Here is a 27,062-nt window from a genome sequence, read left to right on the forward strand (position 1 = left end):
CAGAACTGTTAGGCCTCAGTGAGATTTTTCAAGGTCTCACAGTGGGGTTTTTACCTGTTTTTCAACATTAAATGAGTGGAAGTTGTAGTCATAGGTGAGCTCAGTCCCAGCAGGCATGTCCTTCAGCGCATACAGCCCGATCCGATACACACCATTCACAGACCTGAGGGGAAAATCCAATCAAACACCCCAAAAATTCAACATAAAATCATCTTTTGTGCACAGAGTGGCAGTGCCAGAGACAGGCAGCAACACCTCTGCTGTGCCCTGGCTTATGCTTGTGCAGTTCTTTTATTTATCTCTTACAATAAGCTTTGAAAGCTAAAAAGCGAACACCACATTTAACAAGAGTAGTAATGCCAAGGTCTCCCCACCCTCACAGGGAACAATTCCTTTCCAATATTCCATCTAACCCTGCCCTCTGGAAGTGGGAAGACACTGCCCCTTGTCCTGTCACTCCAGGCCCTTGTAAATGATCTCTCTCCATCTTTCCTGCAGCTCCTTCAGGTACTACAAGGACACAATTAGGTCACTTGGAGCTCTTCTTCTCCAGGCTGAACAATCCCAATTCTCTCAGCCTTTCCTCACGGCAGAGCTGCTCCTTCTCTCTAATTAATTTGGTGCCTCCTCCAGAGCCACTCCAGCAGCTCTGCATCCTTGCTGTGCTGGGACCCCAGACCGGAGGCAGCTCTGCAGGAAGGGTCTCACCTGAGCAGGGCAGAATCTCCTCTGTCTTTTCAACTATTTTGAGTTGGATTTTCAAATGTAAAACTTTGCTATTGCTTAAATCTAGAATTATCTGAGAACCACGAGCTACTTTGATATTCAGTGACTCCTGTTCTTCTGTCCTTCCCCGGCAAATCACCCACTACAAATCCCTCAGCAGTATTTCCTCCTAAGTGCTGGTACGACACAGGCTGCAATCCCACAATTTCCTTTCTTCACGCTTCAAAAATATTTGAATTGTCAAAACAAAGGGTTTATATACAGATAGATGATTTTAGAGCACTACCCAGGCTTCAACCTTTGCAGCAGATTAAGAGTGTGAAAACCAGCAATACTGGGAAGGAAACAGCCCAGTGTAACCAGTAATGCTGGAAGGGAAACATCCCAGTGTGACAGCCAGCAGTGCTGGATCTGCCAGCAAACCTGAATCCTGTCTCCAAAGCACCCAGCACTCACCAACACTACCCAACTTCTCCTGAGCAACGTGAGCACCTGTAAGGATTATTTCCAGCTTTGACTCCCTATTGATGCAGGGTGACTTCAGTGTAGGGAATAATGTGCTCTGATTCCATTGATAGGAGGCTGAACAAATGTTTTATTAAGCTATACTATATTACACTAATACTATATTGTATTAAAGAGAAAGATACTATACTGAAGAGATATTATACTAAAGAGATATTATACTAAAGAGATATTATACTAAAGAGATACTACACTAAAGAGATATTATACTAAAGAGATACTATACTAAAGAGATACTATACTAAAGAGATACTACACTAAAGAGATACCATACTAAAAAGATACTAAAGAAAAACCCATCTGAGACAGTCACAACACAGCTTTGGCCCAACTGGCCAATCAATCCAAACAACCATCACCAGTGTCTAATTAAATCACTTTCAGTAAACAATCTCCATAATATATTCCACATTTGCCAAACAACAAGAGCAGCAAGTAGAGATAAGAATTGTTTTCTTTTCTTCTCTAAATTTATTTCTCACTGCCTTCCCCAGGAAAAATCCCAGAAGAGAGAATTATGTGTCTCTCTGTTCAGAGAATGTGAATACCACAACTCCCCTCCCTATTTTTAGATCTGACTCCCTCAGCTGAAGTGGTTCTCCCTCTCTCAGGGTACACAGGCCTTGCAGGGAGCAGAATAATCCCTTTGCTCACCACTTCTGCATCTCACAGTTGGGGTTGCAGCTGTGGTTGATGAAGCGCGCCTCGTTGCCCATGCGGTAGCTGTCGATGACCATGCCGCTGTCCAGGTTCAGGCAGTAATGGTCACTGTGGTTGTGGTACTGCTCAATCATCCTGTTCCTGTGGGGACACACAGGGGGAACCTTGTCATTCTGATTGTGCCCACACAGCACACAGGAAGTGGCACAGTGAGAGCACAGTGAGAGCACATTTCACATTTCAGACAGGGTTTTTGTCCTAGGTTGGAAATGGGTGTGTGTTTTCTATTCCTATCTGTGGAGCAGTTATTTTCTGTTCACTGGGCAGTACTCTTCATCTCTTCCACAATCAATCCTCCCTCCAGGAGATATCTATCTGCTAATGAGCCACTGGGAAATCTATCTGCTAATGCACTGGGAAAAACCTGGTTAACCAAAACCCCCAGAATTCTAAACCTTCCTTTCCCCCTCATCTTTCTTTTTGTTCCTGCCTCAGGATATCCCAACCACTCTAATCAACACATGGATGACCAAGAGTAGAATTTATAATTCCTACTAAATGCCATAAAATATGGACCAATGTTACAAGTTACTCATTCCAATGATCTTTACAATGGATTTACACAGCGTTTAACACTCCATGTCCCTAAAGGTGATTTGTGAGCCTTCCATGCTAAACGCATTTTGCATTTATAGGGCAGATGAGACAGATGATTCATTTCAAACATTAACCACCAATACTGGACTGGGAAAAACTTGGTTAACCAAAACTCCCAGAATTCTAAACCTTCCTCTTCCTTCTCATCCTCCCCATCTGTTCCTGCTCAGGATATCCCAACCACATCCACTTAGAATTTCCCAATCCAATCAACACATGCATGACCAAGAATAGAATTTACAATTACTACTAAATGCCATAAAATATGTACCAATGTTACAAGTTACTCATTCCAATGGTCTTTACAATGGATTTACACAGAGCTTAACACTCCATGTCCCTAAAGGTGATTTGTGAGCCTTCCATGCTAAATGCATTTTGCATTTATAGGGCAGATGAGACAGATGATTCATTTCAAACATTAACCACCAATACTGGACTGGGAAAAACTTGGTTAACCAAAACTCCCAGAATTCTAAACCTTCCTCTTCCTTCTCATCCTCCCATCTGTTCCTGCTCAGGATATCCCAACCACATCCACTTAGAATTTCCCAATCCAATCAACACATGCATGACCAAGAATAGAATTTACAATTACTACTAAATGCCATAAAATATGTACCAATGTTACAAGTTACTCATTCCAATGGTCTTTACAATGGATTTACACAGAGCTTAACACTCCATGTCCCTAAAGGTGATTTGTGAGCCTTCCATGCTAAACGCATTTTGCATTTATAGGGCAGATGAGGCATTTTAAACCTTATTCACCCCTCAATACTGCACTGGGAAAAACCTGGTTAACCAAAACCCCCAGAATTCTAAGCCTTCCTTTCCCCCTCATCTTCCTTTTTGCTCCTGCCTCAGGATATCCCAACCACTCTAATCAACACATGGATGACCTAGAGTAGAATTTATAATTCCTACTAAATGCCATAAAATATGTACCAATGTTACAAGTTACTCATTCCAATGATCTCTACACCGGATTTACACAGAGTTTATCTCTCCATGTCCCATTCATGATCCTTCCACGCCAAGCACCAAATAAACATTCCTACCTGAACTCCTGCTCACTGACAACCTCTCCCAGGTACTCGATGATGAACTGTCCTGCCTTGAGGGGCTCCTTGGTGCGGATGCCCCAGCCCTTCTCCTCAGCCCGGAACCTCTCCAGGCACTGCACCCACTCGTGCCGCTGGATGCGCTGGTTGCAGCACTGCTCCCCACAGGGACACGTGTTGGGGGAGCACTCTGCAAAGATCATCCTGCAACACACAGCACACGGTCAAGGCAGGGGACGGGACTTTGGGATCTGTCATGCAAATAAAGCAAAATCATAAATGGAAAGATAAGATCATAAAGATAATAAAAAATTGTATTATATAATATTATATTACTATATTGTAAATATATATGAAATGTATATTACATTATATTAAATGTATATTAAATGTATATTAAATGTATATTATATTATATTATATTATATTGCATTATACTGCATTATACTGCATTATATTACATTATATTATTTACATTACATCATATTACATTATATTAAATGTATATATTATATTAAATGTATATTCTACTATATTAAATTAAATGTATATTATTTTAAATTTATATTATATTAAATGTATATTATATTAAATTTATATTCTATTGCATTATATTCTATTGCATTATATTACATTATATTATATTACATTACATTATATCATTACATTATATTAAATGTATATATTATATTTAATGTATATTATATTATATTAAATGTATATTATATTAAATTTATATTCTATTCTATTCTATTCTATTGCATTATATTCTATTGCATATAACAACAATTATCATAATAAAAATCATCACAATAAAATTACTACAATAAAATAATTATATTTATATTATAAATATAATCATGTAATATATATTATTAGATATAAACTAAAATAATAGATAAAATCATAAATCAATATATGAAATCAAGATATAAATACAGAAATCATCTCATAAATAAGAAAGGAAATAATTTTTATATATAAAATATATAAATTATAATATATATAATTGTAAATACATATTTATATAAAATATATACATATATAATTTATGCTGAAATATATATATTTATATATAAATATAAAATAATTTATAAATATATAATATAAAGTATAAAATTATATATAATTCTATAAAATTAGAAATATATATTTTATATAAATATAAAAAATAGAAATAAAGAATATATAACTATATAGCTACAATTATATATAACTATAGTATATATTTTTATATAAATATAACTATAAATATAACTATATAAAAATTTTTATATAATAATCGATATTGATGTAGAAATCAATAATAAATCAATATAAAATCAATCTAAAAATCAGTATAATATATATTATGCATATATGAATCAATAATAAATAAATAAATAAATAAATAAATAAATAAATAAATAAATAAATAAATAAATTTATTCAGAACTAAAATGCTTCTTGTTTTCAAGGTGCAACTCACACAGTGACTCCCTGCCCAGCTCTCACTGTTATTCAAAGGCCAAAACTGAGGTTTTAATGGGATCTTCCAGAGCTGGGGCCTCACCTGGGGCAGGTGCAGCTCCTGCAGGTTGTGCCCCTGGCAAGGGACCAGAGCTGGCACTGCCCCTTGGCATGCCCAAGGGCAGGGGACCACTCTGAGCCCCCCAGAGCACTGGGCACAGCCCAGGAGGGGACACCAGCCCAGGTGTCCAAATTCCAACTGGGAATTTCCCTCTAAACTATATTTAGAAATAATCCATTTCTAACCTGTTCAGACAATCCTCCACACAGCCCTTCCCACTGTCATCCTCTGGTTTCTTACAATTGCAGGTGGTGGCCTCGTAGCCAGAGAGAGGTTTGACATCCACATAGACATCTGAAGGGGAAAAAATAAATAAGAAAAGAAAAAAACAAACCTAAATAGGGAAAAGAATTCTTTTCAGGTGAAAAAACAGACCTGTTTATCTACAGTATTTTCATTCCAATCAGTAAAGTTTAAAAAAAAAGCAGGTGGAAGAGTCTTTGGTAGGACAAAGAGCAGGACAGAAAGGAGGGTATCACATGAAAATTCCACAGTTATCACATTTTAGTAATAAGATTTTACTTACTGGAACGGATTTTTTTATAAAGTGGGACATCTGGCTTTTTATACAACTAAAAGGAAGAGAAAGACAATTTTAATACATTGCATAAGTGCATCTGTTATTCAAAAGGATCAGGGAAATTATGTTCTGTACACAGGCAACTGTTCTTTAATCATTACTAGAAATCTGTGTTCTCTTCCCTAGGCTCAGACTGCATTAACAAATAGGTCACAAAAAGGACCTGAATAAGCAGAATTTGGGCTTGCTGAGGCAGTGGAGCAGTTTGTTCACCACGTTATTTATTCTGTGTGCCCAGAGCAATGTGGCAAACAGCTGTCCTGAGGACAGGCTCCTCTGAACAGGGCTTAGAAGAAGAGCCCTGTTTATTTATATTTATTTATAAATAAATTATTTGTTATATTATTATTACCTAATTATTTATACCTCTACTTTGGAGAAACCATCTTTGGCGCAATCACCATGTGCCAATGCTTAAAAAAGTGAAAACAAAAAATCAAGGTGCTGATTTATCAAAGTGACTCTGTGATCTTAAGGGGTTTTTGCAATCTAAAGGATTCTGGGATTCTCTAAGAACTGTGAGTACAGGGGGAGCTATGAGAAATGCAGATTTATCTTCTCTGCAGATGGAGATGATGGGAAGGGAAAGGAAAATTTACATCACAACTCATAATTTCAGATATATTCCAGCCTGTCAAACTAGCTTTGAGGAATAATTTCCAATTATTCTCTGTTTCACAAACATTTCCTGCACTAAGAGCCTTCCCTCAGTGACCCTTGTGGCCCACAGGGACAACCCAGACATCTCCACACCCCTGTACAGAGAAATTCCTCTGCAAGGGCCTCCAATATTCCAGGGAGAGCTGGAAAATGTCAAGGAAACAGATTCCATGTGTTTATTACTTATAAAATACAGAAGAGATGAGACAGGCAATTGTTAATATATGACAAGAAAGTGTCCTAGGCTGAAATGCTCCTGAGTTGAGGATCAGATTCCAGGGGTGCTGGATTTATCTGAGAGCACTTTCCCACCACAGAGCTGAGGGAAGATTCTCCCTTAAATCCTGTGGTAAATCACTTGGTGGAAACATCCCAGGCAATAATAAAAAAAAAAATCCTATTTTTAATCCTGCACATATTTAAAGCTCTTTAAAAAAGAATGAGACTGTTAAACAGTTTCTCTCCTTCCCTCAGTATGAAAATTTCAGCTTGCAAGTGAAAAATAAATTCCACTCTGCTGGGACTGATCCAAGAAAAATAAGGCCTGAAATTTCTCAGTGCTGCTGGCAGTACATCCCAATTCTCCCGAGGCGTGTCTGAAACCAGCTCGCCACACACAGCAGCACTGCCAAAATAAAAGTCTGCAGCCAAATTAATGACTTTTGTCAGAGCACCAACTCCCAGGGTTGCTATTTTGCAGGAGCTGGAATAATGGGGATTTTCACCGTGAAACACAAATGCAAATCCCTTCTCCCCTCACGCAGCTGGGATGTGTGAACAGAATCTCTCTGAGTGCTGCTGTTTCCTTCTGATCCCAATCCTGGCAAGCCCTGAGTGCTGCTGTTTCCTTCTGATCCCACTCTTGGCAAGCCCAGCGAGCTCTTATCTCCTACCTGGTTGTGTTTCCACTGCCAGAGGATGTCGTAAGGCAGCTGGAAGTCGATTCTCTTTTGTCTGAGGTACTTCCCTGAAAGCACAGAAAGGTTTGTGAGGGGCACAGCACACGTCCTGAGGGAAGGGGAGCTGCTGCCAGGCACAAAGGAGAGGGGGAGAAGGCTCAGAGAATGTTCTGGATGTCAGGGCAGGCACAGGGAACCCCCTCAGGACACAGAATGGGGAGCTGGTCAGGAGGGGCCTCCACGGGCAGGGAGGGATGGAAGGAGCTGGGTCAGATCCTGCCATGGGCAATCCTGGACAGCACTGACCACAGCCCTGGACAGCACTGACCACAACACCTCACAGAACTGACCACAACCCTGGACAGCACTGACCACACCTCACAGAACTGACCACAGCCCTGGACAGCACTGACCACAACCCTGGACAGCACTGACCACACCTCACAGAACTGACCACAGCCCTGGACAGCACTGACCACAACCCTGGACAGCACTGACCACAACCCTGGACAGCACTGACCACACCTGAAACAACTGACCACAGCACTGACCACTGTACTGACCACACCTGCAACAACTGAACACAGCACTGACCACAACACCTGACAGAACTGACCACAGCACCTGAAACAACTGACCACAGCACTGACCACACCTGAAACAACTGACCACACCTGAAACAAGTGACCACAGCACTGACCACACCTGAAACAACTGGCCACACCTGAAACAACTGACCACAGCACTGACCACACCTGAAACAACTGGCCACACCTGAAACAACTGACCACACCTGAAACAACTGACCACAGCACTGACCACAGCACTGACCACAGCACTGACCACAGCACCTGACAGAACTGACCACAACCTTGTGAGAGTACCACAGCCAACCCCAGACAGAACTGACCACAGCACTGACCACAGGACTGACCACAGCACCTGACAGGACTGACCACACCTGAAACAATTGGCCACAGCACTGACCTCAGCACTGACCACACCTGAAACAACTGACCACAGCACTGACCACAGTACCTGACAGGACTGACCACTCCTGAAGCAACTGACCACAACCACAGCACTGACCACAACCCTGTGAGGGTAAGACAGCCAAGCCCAGACAGAACTGACCACAACCCTGGACAGCACTGACCACACCTGAAACAAGTGACCACAGCACTGACCACAGCACCTGACAGAACTGACCAGAGCATCTGACAGGACTGACCACAGTCCTGTGAAAGTACCACAGTCAACCCTGGACAGAAATGACCACAACACCAGACAGGATTGACCACAGCACCTGAAACAACTGACCCCAACACTTATCAGGACTGATCAGAACTGACCACAGAACCTGACAGGACTGACCCCAACACTTATCAGGACTGACCACAACACCTGACAGAACTGACCAGAGCACCTGACAGGACTGACCACCAAGCTGACATTTCTCCTGAGTTTTCCTGTGCACAGCCCAACACTTCAACACCCAGGACAAGCCCTGCACCGCCCATGCAGGCTGGTAAATCACAATATTGTACTCAAAGAAATCAAATCAGCTTTGAAAAGAGTCTCCCAACCTGTTCCCGTGACCTTTACCAGAAGAGATTTAAGAATGAATTCAGACTTGGCAAATGCGTTCCCAGATTTTTTGGCAAGGCTTCAAGGGGATCTGTATTTTCAGCAATAACTGGAACTCGTTTTAGACAGGAGTTCCTGCTTTCACTGCAGATTTTGGCTCCATCCTTTCATTCCCTGTCACCCCTAAAGGACACAGACCCATTACATCATTCACACCAGTCCCCAGGGCTGACACTGCTTAGCTCCAGCCAAGATTCAACATTCTCTGATCATTTTGCTGCAATCCTGTGTCACAAAACCACAGGGAGCAGAGTGCTTAGGATGAGGTGTCAGGCCCAAGCTGATTGTTTTTCCCCCCAGCTTTTTAAACTGTTAACAAATGCCTTTATATTCCTCCAGCAATGCTCTGGGGGTTCATATAAATTCACATGCATACCCTCACCACTGGAAAATACAAATGGTAATGTTTTCCTTACAATTTACCCCTAAATTACTTTCCATTTTCAATGCCTTATTCATCCCTAGCAGGTTCCAGGAAAGAGCTAAATCTGCTGGGAATTTGTTTTCACTTCCATGACCTCAGCAGCCCAAACAAAAGGCTCTTTCAGGTGCCCTGGCACCGTGCCCTCAGCACAGGGCAGGTCCCCCCAGCCCTCCCCAGTGCAGAACCCCAGCCCTGGTCACTGCTCTGGGGTTCAACCATCCCCAGGAACCCCTGGAGCTGCAACAATGTGGGTTGGGAACCTGCTGAACCTGGTTTTATATGAACCCACTCAAAAAGGAGCTGAGCAAGGGCACATCTTGAAGGATTTCAATTGTCACCTTCAGCTCTGAAACCTGTTCTGTGGCTCCTGATTCACACAGATCTGCCCAACTGCTCTGCCTTGCTGTGCAGGGAGCCAAAAGAGTTCAGGTACAGGAGACAAAGCAGTGAGAGCTGGTGTTTGATGGGACAAGAATTCCTGAATTCCACAAACCTGCTGGGCCCCCAGCCCTCCTTGTGTGTCCCCAGTGCAGAACCCCAGCCCTGGTCACTGCTCTGGGGTTCAACCATCCCCAGGAACCCCTGGAGCTGCAACAATGTGGGTTGGGAACCTGCTGAACGTGGTTTTACATGAACCCACTCAAAAAGGAGCTGAGCAAGGGCACATCTTGAAGGATTTCAGCTGTCACCTTCAGCTTCTGTGGCTCTTGATTCACACAGATCTGCCCAACTGTATAGGGAGCCAAAAGAGCTCAGGTACAGGAGACAAAGCAGTGAGAGCTGGTGTTTGATGGGACAAAAATCCCTGAATTCCACAAACCTGCTGGGCCTGACAGGACTTGCAGCAACACAGTCACAGCACTTCAGAAGCTGAAACAATTACCTGAGAATCAGGGAATTACTCCGTCCTACCAGGTTTAACCTGAGCTGTGAGCAGTGGAGCTCTGCCTCTCCCTCCTGCCCCAGGAGAGGCATCCTGAGCTCCATCCCCTCTGAGGGCCTGGGACTGACCTGGGTTATGGGACAGGCACAGGGCTTGGAGCAACCTGGGCTCTGGAATTCCATGGAACAGGGTGGAATAAGATGATCTGTAAAGTCCCTTCCCACCCAAACCATTCCTTGATTCTGTGAAATCCTAAATCTCAATTTTTCCCTACCCAAGGCCTAAAAATGGGGATGAAATAAAGCCAAAGATAAAAGCAAAGCTTTCAATTCTTCCACCCTTTTATCCCTATGGAAAGACAGACACCATGAAGTGCATGGAGACATGGGGGAATTTATCATTCCAGCTTTTGGGATTTAAATGGTCATAATTGACTTTGAGGTGGAGACTACTGCTCTGCATTTCATCCAAGAGCTATCACACTTAAGTTTTCAACTAAAATGGTATTTTCTGACAAAGATATCAAAGCAGGTTTTCAACCAGAATGGTATTTTCTGACACCCCCAAAAAAATCAAGAGCAATGTTCTAAGCTAAAAAAAAGCTTCTAGACTGAACTGGGGAACACATGGGGATGAGTTGGCAAAGTCCATGTGCCAAAAGCCACGAGTGACCTGGCAAGGGATAAAAAACAGAGAAAAGCAGAAGCTGTGCAGCCCCCCCAGTGCCACATTTATCTCCCAACACTGAAAATACAGCTGAGGTACCCACCAACGTGGATAGGGGCTGGGAAGAGCCCGTGCTCGTGCTCCCCTGGGGTGTATTCCAGCTTCTCCTTCTTCAGCTGGATCAGGCGGCTCTTGGGGCTGTGGAGGACAAGGACAGGACCAAAATGTCACCATGGGGATCATGGGTCACTTGCAAAAATGCATTTTCTGCTTTAGGTAAGGCACAAATGGCTGGAGCATCAGGCAAGGGAGGAATAACAGAAATAACCAAAGAAATGCTCTCCTGTCAAACACTGATCCCAGCCCTCCCACAATTTGGGGTTTTTCTCCTAAGGCAACACCCAATGGGACACCACTGACTTTAAATGTGATCTAAAAGTAATAACTAAAGGTACACAAATAAAAGAGGAGCAGCAGATTTGTATCTGGTGGTTTTGCTGAGGAACTGGACCCGTTGCACATGAACAGCCCTGCTCTCCTAAGAGCAAACATTCATCTGCTGCCCTTTAGGAGGTTGTTCATCAGGAAAGGCAGAAAAAAAGAACAAAAATCAGAGTTAAAAAAGCAATGAGACATCCCTTTGAAGGGAGAAAAATAAGAGAATGGAATTAGAATGGTTGTAGGGGTCAGGCAGGTGCCAGCTCTGTAATCTGGTGTTTGTAAACATCTCCTCCTGGCCAGCAACAAACCTTGGAAAATAGAATCTGATGTGGTTATATTTAGAACTGCACTCCTGCAACATTCAAAGGAGACTTCTAAATGTTAAACAGACCAAAGATTAAATGAAATTGAAGCCTAGTGAAGTTTTTTAAGAGATTTATTTTAAGAACTGGACAAGTAAAAGAAAGATGGCTCAATAAAAAAATGTGATATCATTGTTTAAGCAGAGAAGGCAAAATGTAAGCTGAAAACACATTTTGTGATACAGATATCAACAACTGGAAATACTTAGGAAGAAATTCTTCCCTGTGAGGGTGGGGAGGCCCAGAGCAGCTGTGGCAGCTCATCCCAAACCCAGTGTCAGAGCAGGGAAGAGCTCAGCATGTGGAGCAACAGGCAGAGGGAAGACAAACCAACCCTCTGTAAGTGATTTGTGACTTCCCCTGAAGAGAGAGGAGGAGCAGCTCCAATCTCTGCTCTGTGTGACAGTGCCAGCACCCCAGGGAATGGCCAGGGGAGGTCTAGGATGGATTTAGGGAAAGGTTCATCCCCCAGAGGGTGCTGGCACTGCCCAGGGAACGGGCACAGCCCCAGGAGGGTTTGGACACAGCTCAGGCAGCAGGGTGGGGCTGTTGGGGCTGTGCACTCCATGATCTTTGTGGGTCCTTTCCAACTTAGGAACACTCAAATTCCAAATATTTACATTGAAGAAAAGGAGAAGACTCTCTCAGCTCCTCCTCTGTGACAACAGATAAAACTGTGAGGTTTGAACTGAGTACAGCAGTGCCAGAACATCCAAGTGGCAAAGTTTGAGCACATCTCTTTAAAAAGAGATAAAATTCAAGTGGCCTCACTTTGCTCACACTGAGATCTTTGTTTCTTCCTTAGTCTTGACCCTTTCATGGTTCCTTCTCTTGCTACAGACAGAGATTACAGCAGGAGCAGCTGATAAACTGCACTGGCAGCTTCCCAGTGGTCTCTGAAACATTTTCAAGTGGTCTGTGACACTGTGAGAAGGTGCCAAATTTTCTCTCTTTTCAATCTGTCAGATGACATTGGAACAGAAGCACAAATTCCTGACTTGAACTGCTTTGTTCACATGGCTTTAGAAAATGTGTGACTACGAAGGGAAGGGAAGGGAAGGGAAGGGAAGGGAAGGGAAGGGAAGGGAAGGGAAGGGAAGGGAAGGGAAGGGAAGGGAAGGGAAGGGAAGGGAAGGGAAGGGAAGGGAAGGGAAGGGAAGGGAAGGGAAGGGAAGGGAAGGGAAGGGAAGGGAAGGGAAGGGAAGGGAAGGGAAGGGAAGGGAAGGGAAGGGAAGGGAAGGGAAGGGAAGGGACAGAGGGAGGTGTTCACATTCTAGTGGACACCAGGCTGCAAACCAAGCAGTGGGAAAAATAAAGAAATGCTGGATTTTTCTACCCTAAACATCTCAGAGAAAACAGAGATGAACTTCAGTGAGCTGTGAAATGAAGTGGGTGCATAGCTGAAATTCTTTCACACAGAAGATGAGCACTTGTCACCCCTCAGCCAATGACAACAGGAACCTGCTGACCCCTTCTCTGCACACTGTGCTCAAATCCTGCTCAGCACCTGCACACATCCAGCCCTCCCAGCACCTGCACTGCCAGGACCACTCACACTCCTGAAGAAATCTCTTATCTTCTTCAAAACTGATAACCAGAAACACTTCCAGACTGCTTGAGGCTCTTTTCTGACTGGGGTTACATTTTACATCCTCACTGGGCCAGGTTCTCACAATTACCATCGCATCATTCTCCACAGGCTTCAATTAAATTGATTGTTTTAATTCACCTACTCATGAGTGGCAGCTCTTTATGGCTCTAGGTGAAAAAAAAGAGTTTTCCCTGGATGATCAGAGAGCAGTTTTGCTCTGTTTCACTCACTCTGTGGTTTTGTAGACATCAGAGTAGAGCCCAGCCTTCTGGTATTTCTTCTTTGGGGGTCGAGGGGCTTTCTTCTCACGCTGGGTCACAGGAGGCAAAGGCTGCTCAGGGGTTTCAGCTTCAGGTGCTTTCCCAAGGGCCTCATGGGGACTGGGAGGTTCAGCTGCTGTCTCAGAGAAACTGGAAGAAAAAGCAGAGATTAAAAAATCACCTTCCCATTAAGATCATCTCACAGTATTTCTTTATTCCTCTCTCGAATCTGGACAGCAGAAAAAGTTCATGTTTCTCAATTTCTGGGTGACTCGGCTGCTTAAAAAATGCAGCTCAACAATCATGATCAACTGGGGGTTAAGTATAATCATAAGAAAAGTATGATTCTTTTTGTGACATTATTATTACAAAAAGAATGTTGTTTGTGCTGCTAATGTTTATCCTTGGAGCCTCAGCTGAGTAACTCAGAAGGCAGCTCCTGCTCTCTGCTCTGCACTCTGGTAACCCTTTCCTGAGCCTTCAGGAGAGCCACAGAGCAACTCCTGAAGCAGCACCCTCACAGCTCCCATTTCTGGAGAGGAGAGCTTGTTTATTGATGGATTTGGGGATGAGCGTGAGTTGGTAAGAGATTTTTGGGGTGTGCCTTTAGCACAGGGGCACCCCTTAACTCCTCCTTGCTGCTGTAGCTTTAATCTTTATCAGCTGTACATCACTTGACCTCATTTCACATCCTGTGCTGCCTGGAAGTGTTTGTGACCCACATGAGCAGATGCCATGGCACACACAACTCCTCGGGGCTCCTTATTCCACACAGGATAAAGGAACAATCTGTGGCACCTCAGCAGCTACCAACTCCCTAAATACATCCTTCACCAACACAAATACAGAACCAAACCTTTCAGATCACCTGAAATTCTCATTTCTGGGGTTTTTAGTACCTGAACACACTCAGGGCTCACTTGCTGGTTGTGGCAGCAGCTCTCACAGACCTTCCCAGGCATTTTCCTGGGGAAGCTGTGAGAAAGCTCAGAGAAAGAATTACAACAATTCTGATCATCACTTGCTATACCTGTTGCCAGACACATGTAGAATGTGTTATGGAGATTTGTTTGCCAAAGAGATTCCTTTACCAAAGAGAAGTTTCTGGATTAGACACTAGCAATAGTGTTTGGGTTACTTGGCAAATTAAATCAAAGCTGTATCAGAAGAAATTAGAAGTTCCTTTAAAATATACTATAATATAGTATAGAAGAATAAAACAATATTCAGCCTTCTGCATCATAGTGTCAATGCTAATTATTACCTGGCTGGGGGCCTGCTGCCACAAATAGTAACTCTGAATAGACCACAGTTGGTTCCCTCTAGACTGAACTCCTTCATTATTGTATTTGCATTTCCCCTAAATGTTGGAAGGAAGGAATGATGAATCTGATTCCAAGTTTTCAGAAGGCTCATTTATTATTTTAGGATATTATATTATATTAAAGAACACTAAACTAAACTAAAGAATACAGAAAGGATATTTATCTTTCTGTAAAGATAATAGTGAAAGATAATAATGGAAAAAGATAATAATGAAAACTTGTGGCTCTTCCCAGAGTCCTGACACAGCTTGGCACTGATTGGCCTTTGAGTCAAAACAATTCACATGAAACCAATGAAACAATCACCTGTTGGATAAACAATCTCCAAACACATTCCAGAGGAGCAAAAGACAGGAGAAGCAAATCAGATAATTATTGTTTTCCTTTATCTCTGAGGCTTCTCAGTTTCCCAGGAGAAAAATCCTGGGCGAAGGGATTTTTCCAGAAAACGTGACCGCTACACTTCACAAAACGAAACAGAAGATCCCCTCAACGACTGAAACATTCTAAACCCAACCGAGGCACAAAACTGCAAGGGAATCACCTCTTATTGCTCTCCTGCTCGTCCTCAGGCAGAGACTTGTGCCTCTTCCTGGCCTGCTCCTCGGGCAGCCACCGCTTCCTCTTCCAGCCCTTGCGGTGCTCGGGGTCGAGGCTGACGCTCTGCACCACGGCCTCGATGACGTCCGTGATGGTGTCCGGCCCCAGGTGCAGGGGGCTGCTGCTGGGCTGTCTGTCCTGCAGCTCCTGGCTGACCATCCTGGCGGCCTGCAGGGCCTGCATGGACACCACGGCCTGCATCGGGTACTTGCGCGGCCGCCCCGGCCGCCGCTTCACGAAGTTGTTCCCCGTCCTCGACTGCCTCTGCAGCTTTTTGGCTTTCAGGATTTTGTTGACGTGGTCCAGATTTTTTTTTGTGGCCAGGATTTTGTTGTAATTGCACATTTTCCTCGCTTGCCTCTGCATGGCCTCCACCACGCTCCTCTTGAGGTGCCGCGGCGAGTAGGAGCCGGGCAGGCGCTCCTGCAGCAGCGAGATGCCCTCGGCGCCGGGCACGCTGGCGCTGCCCAGCCCGTCCTGCTTGCCCAGGGCTCGCTCCCGGGAGTGGCTGCGGGCAGGGCTGGCCGAGGGCGGGCTGCCCATGACCCCCTCCAGGCCCTTGTCCAGCGGGGGAGGCCCGTCCTGCTGGGCCATGCGCTGCAGCAGCGCGTCCACCGAGTCCTCGGCCGCCGGGGCCAGGCGGGCAGCCCGGGCTGGCACTGCCACCCCTGAAACACACACACAGGCCTGCAGCTGGTCACTCCGGGCTTTATTTTTGTGGTTTTCATTCTCTGGCGTATAACTCTAGTAATATAGTAATTCTAATATAATAATATGATATATAATATATATCATATATAATATATATTATATATATAATATATATTAACATAAATAATAATAATAGCAATTTGTTTTTGTGGTTTTCATGTGGCAGTAAAGCTGCAATTCTCTGGCGTATAACTCTAGTAATATAGTAATTCTAATATAATAATATGATATATAATATATATAATATATGATATATAATATATATTAACCTAAATAATAAAAATAGCAATTTGTTTTTGTGGTTTTCATGTGGCTGTAAAGCTGCAATTCTCTGGTGTATAACTCTAGTAATATAGTAATTCTAATATAATAATATGATATATAATATATATAATATATAATATATATTCACCTAAATAATAATAATAGCAATTTGTTTTTGTGGTTTTCATGTGGCTGTAAATCTGCAATTCTCTGGCGTATAACTCTAGTAATATAGTAATTCTAATATAATAATATGATATATAATATATATATGATATATAATATATATAATATAATATATATAATATTATATATATAATATTATATATATGATATATAATATATATTAACCTAAATGATAATAATAGCTATAATAATATAATCTATGATATATATATACAATAATATCTAGAATATCTAGTATCTATATAATAATATAAAAATCTATTATATATAATATATGTAATATATAGTATATATTATATATACTTAAATATATATCTATAATATATAATCTATATAATATATGTATGATTTACAATATATAATAATAAGACACCACATAATATAATATAATAGTAAATAATATATAAAATAATATATATCTAAAATATATTGAATATATATCTAATACAATAATACATATAATATATAATATATAATATATAATATATAATATATAATATATAATATATAATATATAGTATATAATGTATAACATATACAGTATACAATAGATAATATATGTACTCTATACTATGTAGTATAATAATAATAATAATAATAATAATAATAATAATAATAATAATAATAATAATAATAATAATAATAATAATCTTAGTGTATAACTCTAAACTCCATATGCACTGCTAGCTGCAGTTTTCCCATGTTGGGCAAACACAACAATCTCTCTCCAGGCCTGGCAATCAAGGACACCTCACTGCCCCAAGCCTTGAGAAATGTAAACAAAAGTGAGTTGTGGGGAGCAAATGTGGGGTAAATTATTTCATTATCTGGAGCTGTAATTGGAAGATTAACCTGCAATATGAAAATGGACCAAATTTTTACAAGTGTGAAAACCTATGACCCATTATCCATTTTTAGCAGGATTCATTTGCCCAAAACGTACCTGAAAGCCCTTCAACAAATACACCAACTTTTTAGTCTCCTAATTCTGTCTGGCCTCTGTTTTTAGGTAGCCCAAGAAGGGATTAGAGTGGGGATGGGACCAAAAACATGGAGCTCAAACACAACAGCTGCATCCCCTGACAGCATTTGTGTCCTGGGGCTGCCCAGAACATTCCCAGAAGAGATTCTGGAATATGGACAGGGACCCAGTGACACAAGTCAGTCACATTTTCTATCACCCCTTCTAACATACAATTATTTTCTCTTTATTCCCACACAATCCCTCATTTCTAACAGCAAAAAGCAATGAGGGTTCACATTGTCCTCAAGTTTCTTTCTGTTCAATATTAAAAATACAAAACCCTCTGTGCACATAAAAACTCAATCCTGATAAAAATGGAGCAACATCTAATACATTTTTAAACTCATGTTTCTTTTTTTTTTTATAGGTTGGAAGTACTGAAACAAATATTTTCACTGCACTTGCAGGTTTTTAAAGTGGGTATATTCAGATGAAATAATAAAGATAATTTACCCTTTGTTTTCTCCTGGCCTTTAGATGGAGCTGGGGCTCCTCACCTGCTCAGGGAGCCTCAGGCAGCTCCACATCCCCTGGAAATGCTGCTGGAACTGCTCCAAAGGGCTGGGACAGCTGCAGCTCCTCCCTGACAAACCCCCTGGAACCCTCACACATTCCACACGCAGGGAAAACACAAAAATGACTGATCTGCTCAGCTGCACCTGCACCTCGGGGGCTTTGAAGCGGATAAATTTGTGATTGATGCGATTGCAATGCTCCTGCACAAAGCTCTGCTCACTTTAACACCTCCCATTCCCAGTCACAGCAACTGCAGCTGCCCCTTGCAAGGGGTGAGGGCAAAAAAAGGGATTGAGACAGAGGAAAAAAGAAGATTTCATTCCCACTGCAAAGGATTTCTGCAGCACAGGCTGGATGGAGCATCTGCTGCAAACATCTGTTCAAAGCAGGGAGGAAATGGCACTTTTGGCACATCCTTCCTAGATGGAAACCATAACTTTGTCCTAAGTACCAAGCTCAGGGACTTATTACATATTTGCAGTCAGTTTGGGAGTCTGAGAAATGTCTGAATTCTGGTAATGAGAGTGCTTCTGCAAATGAGCTTCTTACAAAATGGGTCAACCTGCTGGATTTTCTTCTGTCCACTCCCAGGGGAGCTCACATTCCATTTTCACAGAATCACAGAATGGTTTGGGTTGGAAGGGACCTCAAAGACCATCTTGTTCCACCCAGGATTCTCACATGTGAGCTCCTAGGAGAGCTCAGTCCATTTTTACAGAATCACAGAATGGTTTGGGTTGGAAGGGACCTCCAACACCATCTTGTTCCACCCCCTGCCAAAACCTCAGGATCACCATGAGCTGAAGTTCTCCAGCCATGATGTCCCAAAACAACAGAGGAAAAACTCAATATCTCCATGAGCTGAAGTTCTCCAGCCATGATGTCCCAAAACTCAGGATCACCATGAGTGAAGCTCTCCAGCCATGATGTCCCAAAATATCAGAGGGAAACCTCAATATCTCCATGAGCTGAAGTTCTCCAGCCACGATGTCCCAAAATATCAGTGGGAAACCTCAATATCTCCATGAGCTGAAGTTCTCCAGCCATGATGTCCCAAAACTCAGGATCACCATGAGTGAAGCTCTCCAGCCATGATGTCCCAAAATATCATTGGGAAAACTCAATATCTCCATGAGCTGAAGCTCTCCTGCCATGATATCCCAGAATATCAGAGGAAAACCTCAATATCTCCACGAACTGAAGTTCTCCAGCCATGATGTCCCAAAACTCAGGATCACCATGAGCTGAAGCTCTCACAGCCACGATGTCCCAAAATATCAGTGGGAAACCTCAATATCTCCATGAGCTGAAGTTCTCACAGCCATGATGTCCCAAAATATCAGTGGGAAACCTCCATATCTCCATGAGCTGAAGTTCTCCAGCCATGACGTCCCAAAACTCAGGATCACCATGAGCTGAAGCTCTCACAGCCATGATGTCCCAAAACATCAGTGGGAAACCTCAATATCTCCATGAGCTGAAGCTCTCCTGCCATGATATCCCAGAATATCAGAGGAAAACCTCAATATCTCCATGAGCTAAAGTTCTCCAGCCATGATATCCCAGAATATCAGTGGAAAAACTCAGGATCACCATGAGTGAAGTTCTCCAGCCATGATGTCCCAAAACTCAGGATCACCATGAGCTGAAGCTCTCACAGCCATGATGTCCCAAGATATCAGAGGAAAACCTCAATATCTCCATGAGCTGAAGTTCTCCAGCCATGGTGTGCCTCAGCACAGCTCTGAGCACCCAGGTACCCCAAAGCCCAGGTCCCTGAGCAGCACTTGCCTGGAGAAGAAGTGCTCTCTGACGTGGATCTCTTCCTGGAGGGGCTGCAGTTTGTGCTCTCCGACTGCCTCTGCGAGGGCTTCTCCTGGCTGGGCAAAGTGCCTGCAAGGCAGAGCAGGGAAAGGCACAAAAAAAAAAAAAATCATCATTTGAGGGTAAAGGTTTAAATTCAGGTTACTCTGAACACCTGTGAGCTCGCAGAATGCAGGGGAAGGAGGGAAAGGAAACACCAAGCAGGGATTGCCACAGGAAAGTGCAGAGGTAAACAAGGCATGAGTAAAGACATGGAATATTAACAACCAGAATGAGCTTGTGAGTGAGAAAAGGAAAGGAAAGAAAGGGAAAGAAAGGTAAAAAAAGGGGAAAGGGGAAAGGGGAAAAAGGGAAAAGGGGAAAAGGGGAAAAGGGGAAGGGAAAAGGAAAGGAAAGGAAAGGAAAGGAAAGGAAAGGAAAGGAAAGGAAAGGAAAGGAAAGGAAAGGAAAGGAAAGGAAAGGAAAGGAAAGGAAAGGAAAGGAAAGGAAAGGAAAGGAAAGGAAAGGAAAGGAAAGGAAAGGAAAGGAAAGGAAAGGAAAGGAAAGGAAAGGTGAAAAAAGAAGAGAAATCCCCCACATATTCCTACTCTCAATTGAATCCAAACTCCTTGATTTTCAGAAGAGTTTGGAGAAGACCTCTGCAGATTACCAAGACCAACCACCCTGCTCTAAACAGGGTCAGCTTGCTCAGGGCCACCACATTCTGTTGTGTTTTCCACATCTCCAGTGACACAGATTCCCTGATCTGCAATTCCCCCCACCCTCACTGCGACCACAAACAGAATTCCCTGAACTCCAGTGGGCTCCTCATACTGGGCACCAGCAGAACCAGTTTCACTCCTTTTTCTTCATTCCCTCCCAAAAGGAACATGGACACGCTGGGAAGAGCTTCCTTTGTGCATCCTCTGCTCCAGGCTTGACAATCCCAGCTCTCCCAGATCTTCTGCATGAGCAATCCCAGTTCTCCCAAACTCTCCGGATGAGCAATCCCAGCTCTCCCAAACTCTCTGGATGAGCAATCCCAGTTCTCCCAAACTCTCCGGATGAGCAATCCCAGCTCTCCCAAACTCTCTGGATGAGCAATCCCAGCTCATCTCTCCCAAAATCTCTGGATGAGCAATCCCAGCTCATCCTTCCCAAACTCTCTGGATGAGCAATCCCAGCTCATCCTTCCCAAACTCTCTGGATGAGCAATCCCAGCTCATCTCTCCCAAAATCTCTGGATGAGCAATCCCAGCTCTCCCAAATTCTCTGGGTGAGCAATCCCAGTTCTCCCAAACTCTCTGGATGAGCAATCCCAGCTCTCCCAAACTCTCTGGATGAGCAATCCCAGCTCTCCCACCCTTCTGGATGAGCAATCCCAGTTCTCCCAAACTCTCTGGATCACTGATCCAGCTCTCCCAGCCCCTCTGGATGAGCAATTCCAGCTCTCCCAAACTCTCTGGGAGAGCAATCCCAGCTCTCCCAAACTCTCTAGGTGAGCAATTCCAGCTCTCCCAAACTCTCTGGATGAGCAATCCCAGCTCATCTCTCCCAAACTCTCTGGGTGACTGATCCAGCTCTCAGCCACTGTCCCACCATTCAGGCACCGGGAAGGAGGTGGAACCCTGAGTGGCTTTGTGCTGCTGATTGTGCTTTTTCACCCTGGAAAAGCATTTCCTTCCCCTCCTTGGGCAGAACTGCTCGCCAGGAACTGCACAAAGGTGAAAAGCCAAAAAGAAAATTCCTAAAATTTTAAAATTCTTTCAATTTCTCCCTTGCTGCATTGCTTTTCCTTTTCAAGACCCTGACAAAATAAAACCCACAAACATTCCTGCTCCAGTCCATCATGGCAAATCTGTTACAGCCCTGGGGCCTAAACCTGTGAGGATGGTGATGATGATGATGTACACACAGAGCAGCACTGGATTTTAGTGCAGAACACATTTCACTGTGTTCCCAGGGCTTGTTGGTACTTGCTAAATCGTTGGGTGATGTCACCAGGCAGCACAATTACCATTCCTTGAGTAAAAACCAATTTTAGAAAGATCCAGGAATCCCACAACTGCTGCAGGGTGAAGGGACAGGGCTGGGAGTGGCAGCTCTGCTAAGAACACGAGTAAAGATCTATTTGTTTCCCTTTTTCTTACAGTAAACTGCTTTATTTTCCTAAAATTTCAACTTTCAGAGAATCCCAATTACTCCCTGAAAGCAAAGGCTGTGAGAGTCATGAAAATGTCATAGAAAAACCTGGTTTTGCAGTGATGAAAATGCTGAGATATTAAAAAGTCTGATCAGTATAAAACCCCAGATAAGCAAAAATGCACGTGGTAGTGCAAGAGGAGAATGTGCTTATACTGAAAATATATAGAAGACAAAATCCAGGATGCAAAAAACCAGATTTTTGCTGTTTTCCTTCAAAATATGGTATAGTAATGAATATTATATATTCATTATTTTGGTATTAAAAATAGTAGATAATATTTAATAATATATAGTATATAATGCATAATATATAATATATAGTATATAATGTATAATGTATAACATATACAGTGTACAATAGATAATATATGTACTCTACACTATGTATAATAATACCAAAATAATAATGATAATGATAATGATAATGATAATGATAATGATAATGATAATGATAATGATAATACCACCAAAGTAGTGAATATATAATATTCATTACAATACTATATTTTGGTATATTAATTATCTTAATAATGAATATTATATAATGAATATTATATATTCATTATTATACCATATTTTTGTATATCATTGATTATTTTATATATCCCTCCCTTCCTCAAAGCTGGGGCACTGCACAGGTGCTCAGCACTGGGAAGAGCTGTCCTGGTTCCAGCTGGGACAGGCTGAATTTATTCCACTGATGCCTCAGGGTTTAGTTTTTATATTTTTCAGGTTCTGTGCTGTTTTAGTGTGTGGGTCTGGGTTTCATATCAGTGGATGGTGAGCTCTCCTCACAGAGCAGGGAGACAAAACAATTCCTGCTCTAGCTGGGACCAAGGACAAATAATCCAGATTTCAGGTCCAAGAGCACCTGAACCAGGCATCATTTGTGCTTCTTGGCCTTCATTTCCCTCTGTCCTTTTCATGGCAATTATTACTACTCTTATTATTATTACATATAATTTTATTCCAATTATTAAACAGGTCTTATCTCAACCCATGAGTTTTGCTTTATTCTGACCCGCTGCCCACCCACCCCTCTGGGCTCAGGGAGCTGCTGTAGCAGGTCTGTCATTCCAGGGTGACTTTTCCTCCTGAGGAACTCCAAGATGCATTGAATTAAAAAAATCTACGTTAACCAAGTACCCTGGGAGCTGGCATTGAAATTAAACAGCGGGAGCTGAGTGGGGAATGGACTGTAATTCATAACAGGGAAAAAAACAAGGGGAAGGGTTTGGGGGTGGCAGGGATGGCACTGCTGGCAAGGGGTGGCACATGCTGGGGGATGTCACTGCAGTGTCCTGGGGGCTGTCACCATCGGTGGTCCAGTCCCCTCTGCCCGTTCAGTCCCCCGGTCCGTTCAGGTCCCCCCGGTCCGTTTGGGTCCCCTCAGTCCCGTTCAGGTCCCCTGTCCCATTCAGGTCCCCCCATCCCGCTCAGGTCCCCCCATCCCGTTCAGGTCCCCTCGGTCTGTTCAGGTCACCCCGGCCCGTTCAGGTCCCCCTGTCCCATTCAGGTCCCCCCATCCCGTTCAGGTCCCCCCTGTCCCATTCAGGTCCCCCCGGCCCGTTCGAGTCCCCCCATGCCCTGCTCAGGTCCCCCTGCCCCGTTCAGGTCCCCCTGTCCCATTCAGGTCCCCCCATCCCGTTCAGGTCCCCTCGGTCCGTTCAGGTCACCCCGGCCCGTTCAGGTCCCCCTGTCCCATTCAGGTCCCCCCATCCCGTTCAGGTCCCCCCTGTCCCGTTCAGGTCCTCCCGGTCCGTTCGGGTCCCCTCGGTCCCGTTCAGGTCCCCCTGTCCCGTTCGAGTCCCCCCATGCCCTGCTCAGGTCACCCCGGCCCGTTCAGGTCCCCCTGTCCCATTCAGGTCCCCCCATCCCGTTCAGGTCCCCCTGTCCCGTTCGAGTCCCCCCATGCCCTGCTCAGGTCCCCCTGTCCCGTTCAGGTCCCCCCGGTCCGTTCGGGTCCCCCCTGTCCCGTTCAAGTCCCCCCTGTCCCGTTCAGGTCCCCTGTCCCATTCAGGTTCCCCGGCCCGTTCGAGTCCCCCCATGCCCCGCTCAGGTCACCCCGGCCCGTTCAGGTCCCTCCAGCCCCGTTCGAGTCCCCGTGTCCCATCCAGGTCCCCCCGGTCCCGTTCGGGTCCCCCCGCCCCACCGGGCTCGGCGGACGCGGCAGAGGAGCGGCGGCGCCGCCAGGGGGCGCTGCTGCCCGCCGGTCCCGCGGCCCGGGGCGGGAACGGCGGAAACCCCTCAGGAACGGGACTGGGACCGGCCCAGGGACCGGCACAGGGACCCATCGGGACAGGGACCGGGACTGGGATAGGGACCAGGACCTCTCGGGATGGGGACCGGCACAGGGATCGAGACCCCTCGGGACAAGGACCGAGACCCCTCGGAACAGGGACCGGGACGGACACAGGGACCGGGACCCCTTGGGCAGGGACGGACACAGGGACAGGGACTCCTCGGGACAGGGACCAGCACAGGGACCAGTACCCTTCGGGACAGGGACTGAGACCCCTCGGAACAGGGACAGACACAGGGACAGACACAGGAATCCTGGGGAAAGGGACCGGCACAGGGACCCCTCGGTCAGGGACTGACACACGGCCTGCGACTGCCCGGGTCAGCCCAGGAGCCCACGGTGACACCGGTTATCCCGGGGATGGCACCTGCACCTCACCCAGAGCGGGACAGCCAGAGCAGGAGCAGCCTCACACCCGGCCCGGGGCTTGCAGAGGGAACAGAAGCAGAACCGACTGCGGCTGATCCCCTTTCCTCCCTGCCTGCCTCCTGCACTCGGGCTGATCCCGTTTTCCACCTGCAACTTGGCATTTCTCTTTCCTGGGGCTTTGTACCAGACGTGGTTTAAGTTTTCCGAGTGGTGTGGGGCTCCTTGGGAATGAGCTGGACACTGAGCCTAATGCCAACCTCACTAAAGTGACATCCCAGCCTGAGGAATCGCTCCAACTTCCAGGGCAGGGAGCAGGCAGAACCTGCACAAAAAGCATCTCTGCTCTCCCCCTCCTTGGGTTATTCCTCGCACAAATCCAGGTGAGATCATTCACCCCAAAGGAAAACCCTCCTCAATTCCCAGAGCTGCACAATTCACTCCTCAGAGCCAAATTTAACCCTCTGAGTGACCCAGCACCTGGAACTTCTCTTTCCATCACTGCAGGAGAAGCAATCTCATGGTTCTGCTGCCTCCTCCACACCCCACTCACCACCTCAAGTAATTTCAGTACCGGCACAAAGAAATATGAATTTGTGCTTAAAATAAAACAGGGAAACACAAACCCCCCAAATCAAGAGAAAATCCCAGTCCACACGCAGGTGTGCAGAGCAGAGGAGGTGGCAGCAGGCACCAGAATCCCATGGGAAGGAGCAAGATGAGAGCCAGGAATGTGAGGAGGGATTTTTCAGTTCTTGCTCTGTGAAATATTAGTCACAAGTGGCTTTGGACAATGATTTAAACTCCAAGGGAGAACGCAGGCAAGAAGGGAAGGGAGAAGCAGCTCAGGCTTCCTTCACACCCTGGAAGCAGGAGGAGCACAAGCTGCACTTGCCCTTTGCAGGTTATTTTATTTTCCTCAATATTATGCAAATGACAAGCTCCTGTTCCTGCTCCTCCTGTTCCAGTTTTGCTCGAGGCTGTCAGATGCATTTCCCAACTATGAATAAATCCAAAATTTCTAGGTTTGGTCTCAGGCATCCCCAGCTGTTCTGAGGTGTTGCAAGAGGCCTCAAGGCAAGGATTGAAAGCTCTGTTGTAGCAGAGATTGTCAAATTACCAAAATGGAGTTACAAAAGGAATAGGAAACAATTTCTTAAATGGAAACATTACTCACAACAGTAGCAGCAACAGGTGGTCTGAACCAAACCAAGCAGACTTCAAACATGGCTTTGAAAGTATCAAAAATTGTGAGAATTTCCCTCGTTTCTCCAGAAAATTAAAATTGTACGGAAAAGGCAAAGACCTTTGCATGAGAAAGCGAAGCCTTAGCGTGGAAGGAAGCAAGAGGAGTTTCTTGGGAGGGGGACAAAGTGCTGTGGGTGGCTCTGGGGGAGATCCCACGTCAGCCTGTGCTGACACTGCAGGAACAGAGAGCTCTTGGTGAGGGCAGGGGCAGGGCTGGACCCCAGAACGATCCTGCAGAGCCAGAGCCTCACCTGACCATTGCTCCAGCTGTGTTTGGTACAAAAGGACCCATAAAAACTCATGGAACAGAGCTCTTGGTGAGAGCAGGACCCCAGAACGATCCCTGCAGAGCCCAAACCTCACCTGACCACTGCTCCAGCTGTGTTTGGTACAACAGAACCCATCAGGACTCACGGAACAGAGCTCTTGGTGAGGGCAGGACCCCAAAATGATCCCTGCAGAGTCAAATCCTCACCTGACCATTGCTCCAGCAGTGCTTGGTACAAGAGAACCCAGCAAAGCTCATGGAACACAGCTCTTAGTGAGAGCAGGACCCCAGAATGACCCCTGCAGAGACAGAGCCTCACCTGACCATTGCTCCAGCTGTGTTTGATAAAACAGAACCCAGCAAAATTCACAGAACAGAGCTCTTGGTGAGGGCAGAGGCAGGGCTGGACCCCAGAACGATCCTGCAGAGCCAGAGCCTCACCTGACCATTGCTCCAGGTGTGTTTGGTACAACAGAACCCAGCAAAATTCACAGAACAGAGCTGGGGAGAACTGGACTCCAGGATGATGCCTGCAGTGCCAAAGCCTCACCTGCCACTGCTCCAGCTGTGTTTGGCACAACAGAACCCATCAGGACTCACAGAACAGAGCTCTTGGTGAGGGCTGGACC

The 27,062-nt window shown here is 44.7% G+C and overlaps 1 protein-coding gene across 4 annotated transcripts in view; it reads right to left on the bottom strand.

The window, feature by feature from the left end:
* The window catches only part of ASH1L (ASH1 like histone lysine methyltransferase), a 68,751-nt gene that overhangs the window by 19,995 nt on the left and 21,694 nt on the right, over positions 1 to 27,062 (bottom strand). For all 4 annotated transcript variants that reach the window (XM_063176143.1, XM_063176141.1, XM_063176145.1 and 1 more), the window contains exons 4-13: positions 20,033 to 20,134; positions 15,485 to 16,208; positions 13,586 to 13,765; positions 11,065 to 11,159; positions 7,336 to 7,409; positions 5,729 to 5,774; positions 5,388 to 5,496; positions 3,630 to 3,836; positions 1,906 to 2,052; positions 55 to 163 (exon numbers count right to left, since the gene is read on the bottom strand). In XM_063176143.1, coding sequence (XP_063032213.1) covers positions 55 to 163; positions 1,906 to 2,052; positions 3,630 to 3,836; positions 5,388 to 5,496; positions 5,729 to 5,774; positions 7,336 to 7,409; positions 11,065 to 11,159; positions 13,586 to 13,765; positions 15,485 to 16,208; positions 20,033 to 20,134 — 1,793 coding nt within the window. The remainder of the gene's footprint in view (positions 1 to 54; positions 164 to 1,905; positions 2,053 to 3,629; positions 3,837 to 5,387; positions 5,497 to 5,728; positions 5,775 to 7,335; positions 7,410 to 11,064; positions 11,160 to 13,585; positions 13,766 to 15,484; positions 16,209 to 20,032; positions 20,135 to 27,062) is intronic.

Source organism: Melospiza melodia, chromosome 25 (assembly GCF_035770615.1).
Source record: "Melospiza melodia melodia isolate bMelMel2 chromosome 25, bMelMel2.pri, whole genome shotgun sequence".
Classification (NCBI taxonomy): Eukaryota; Metazoa; Chordata; class Aves; order Passeriformes; family Passerellidae; genus Melospiza; species Melospiza melodia.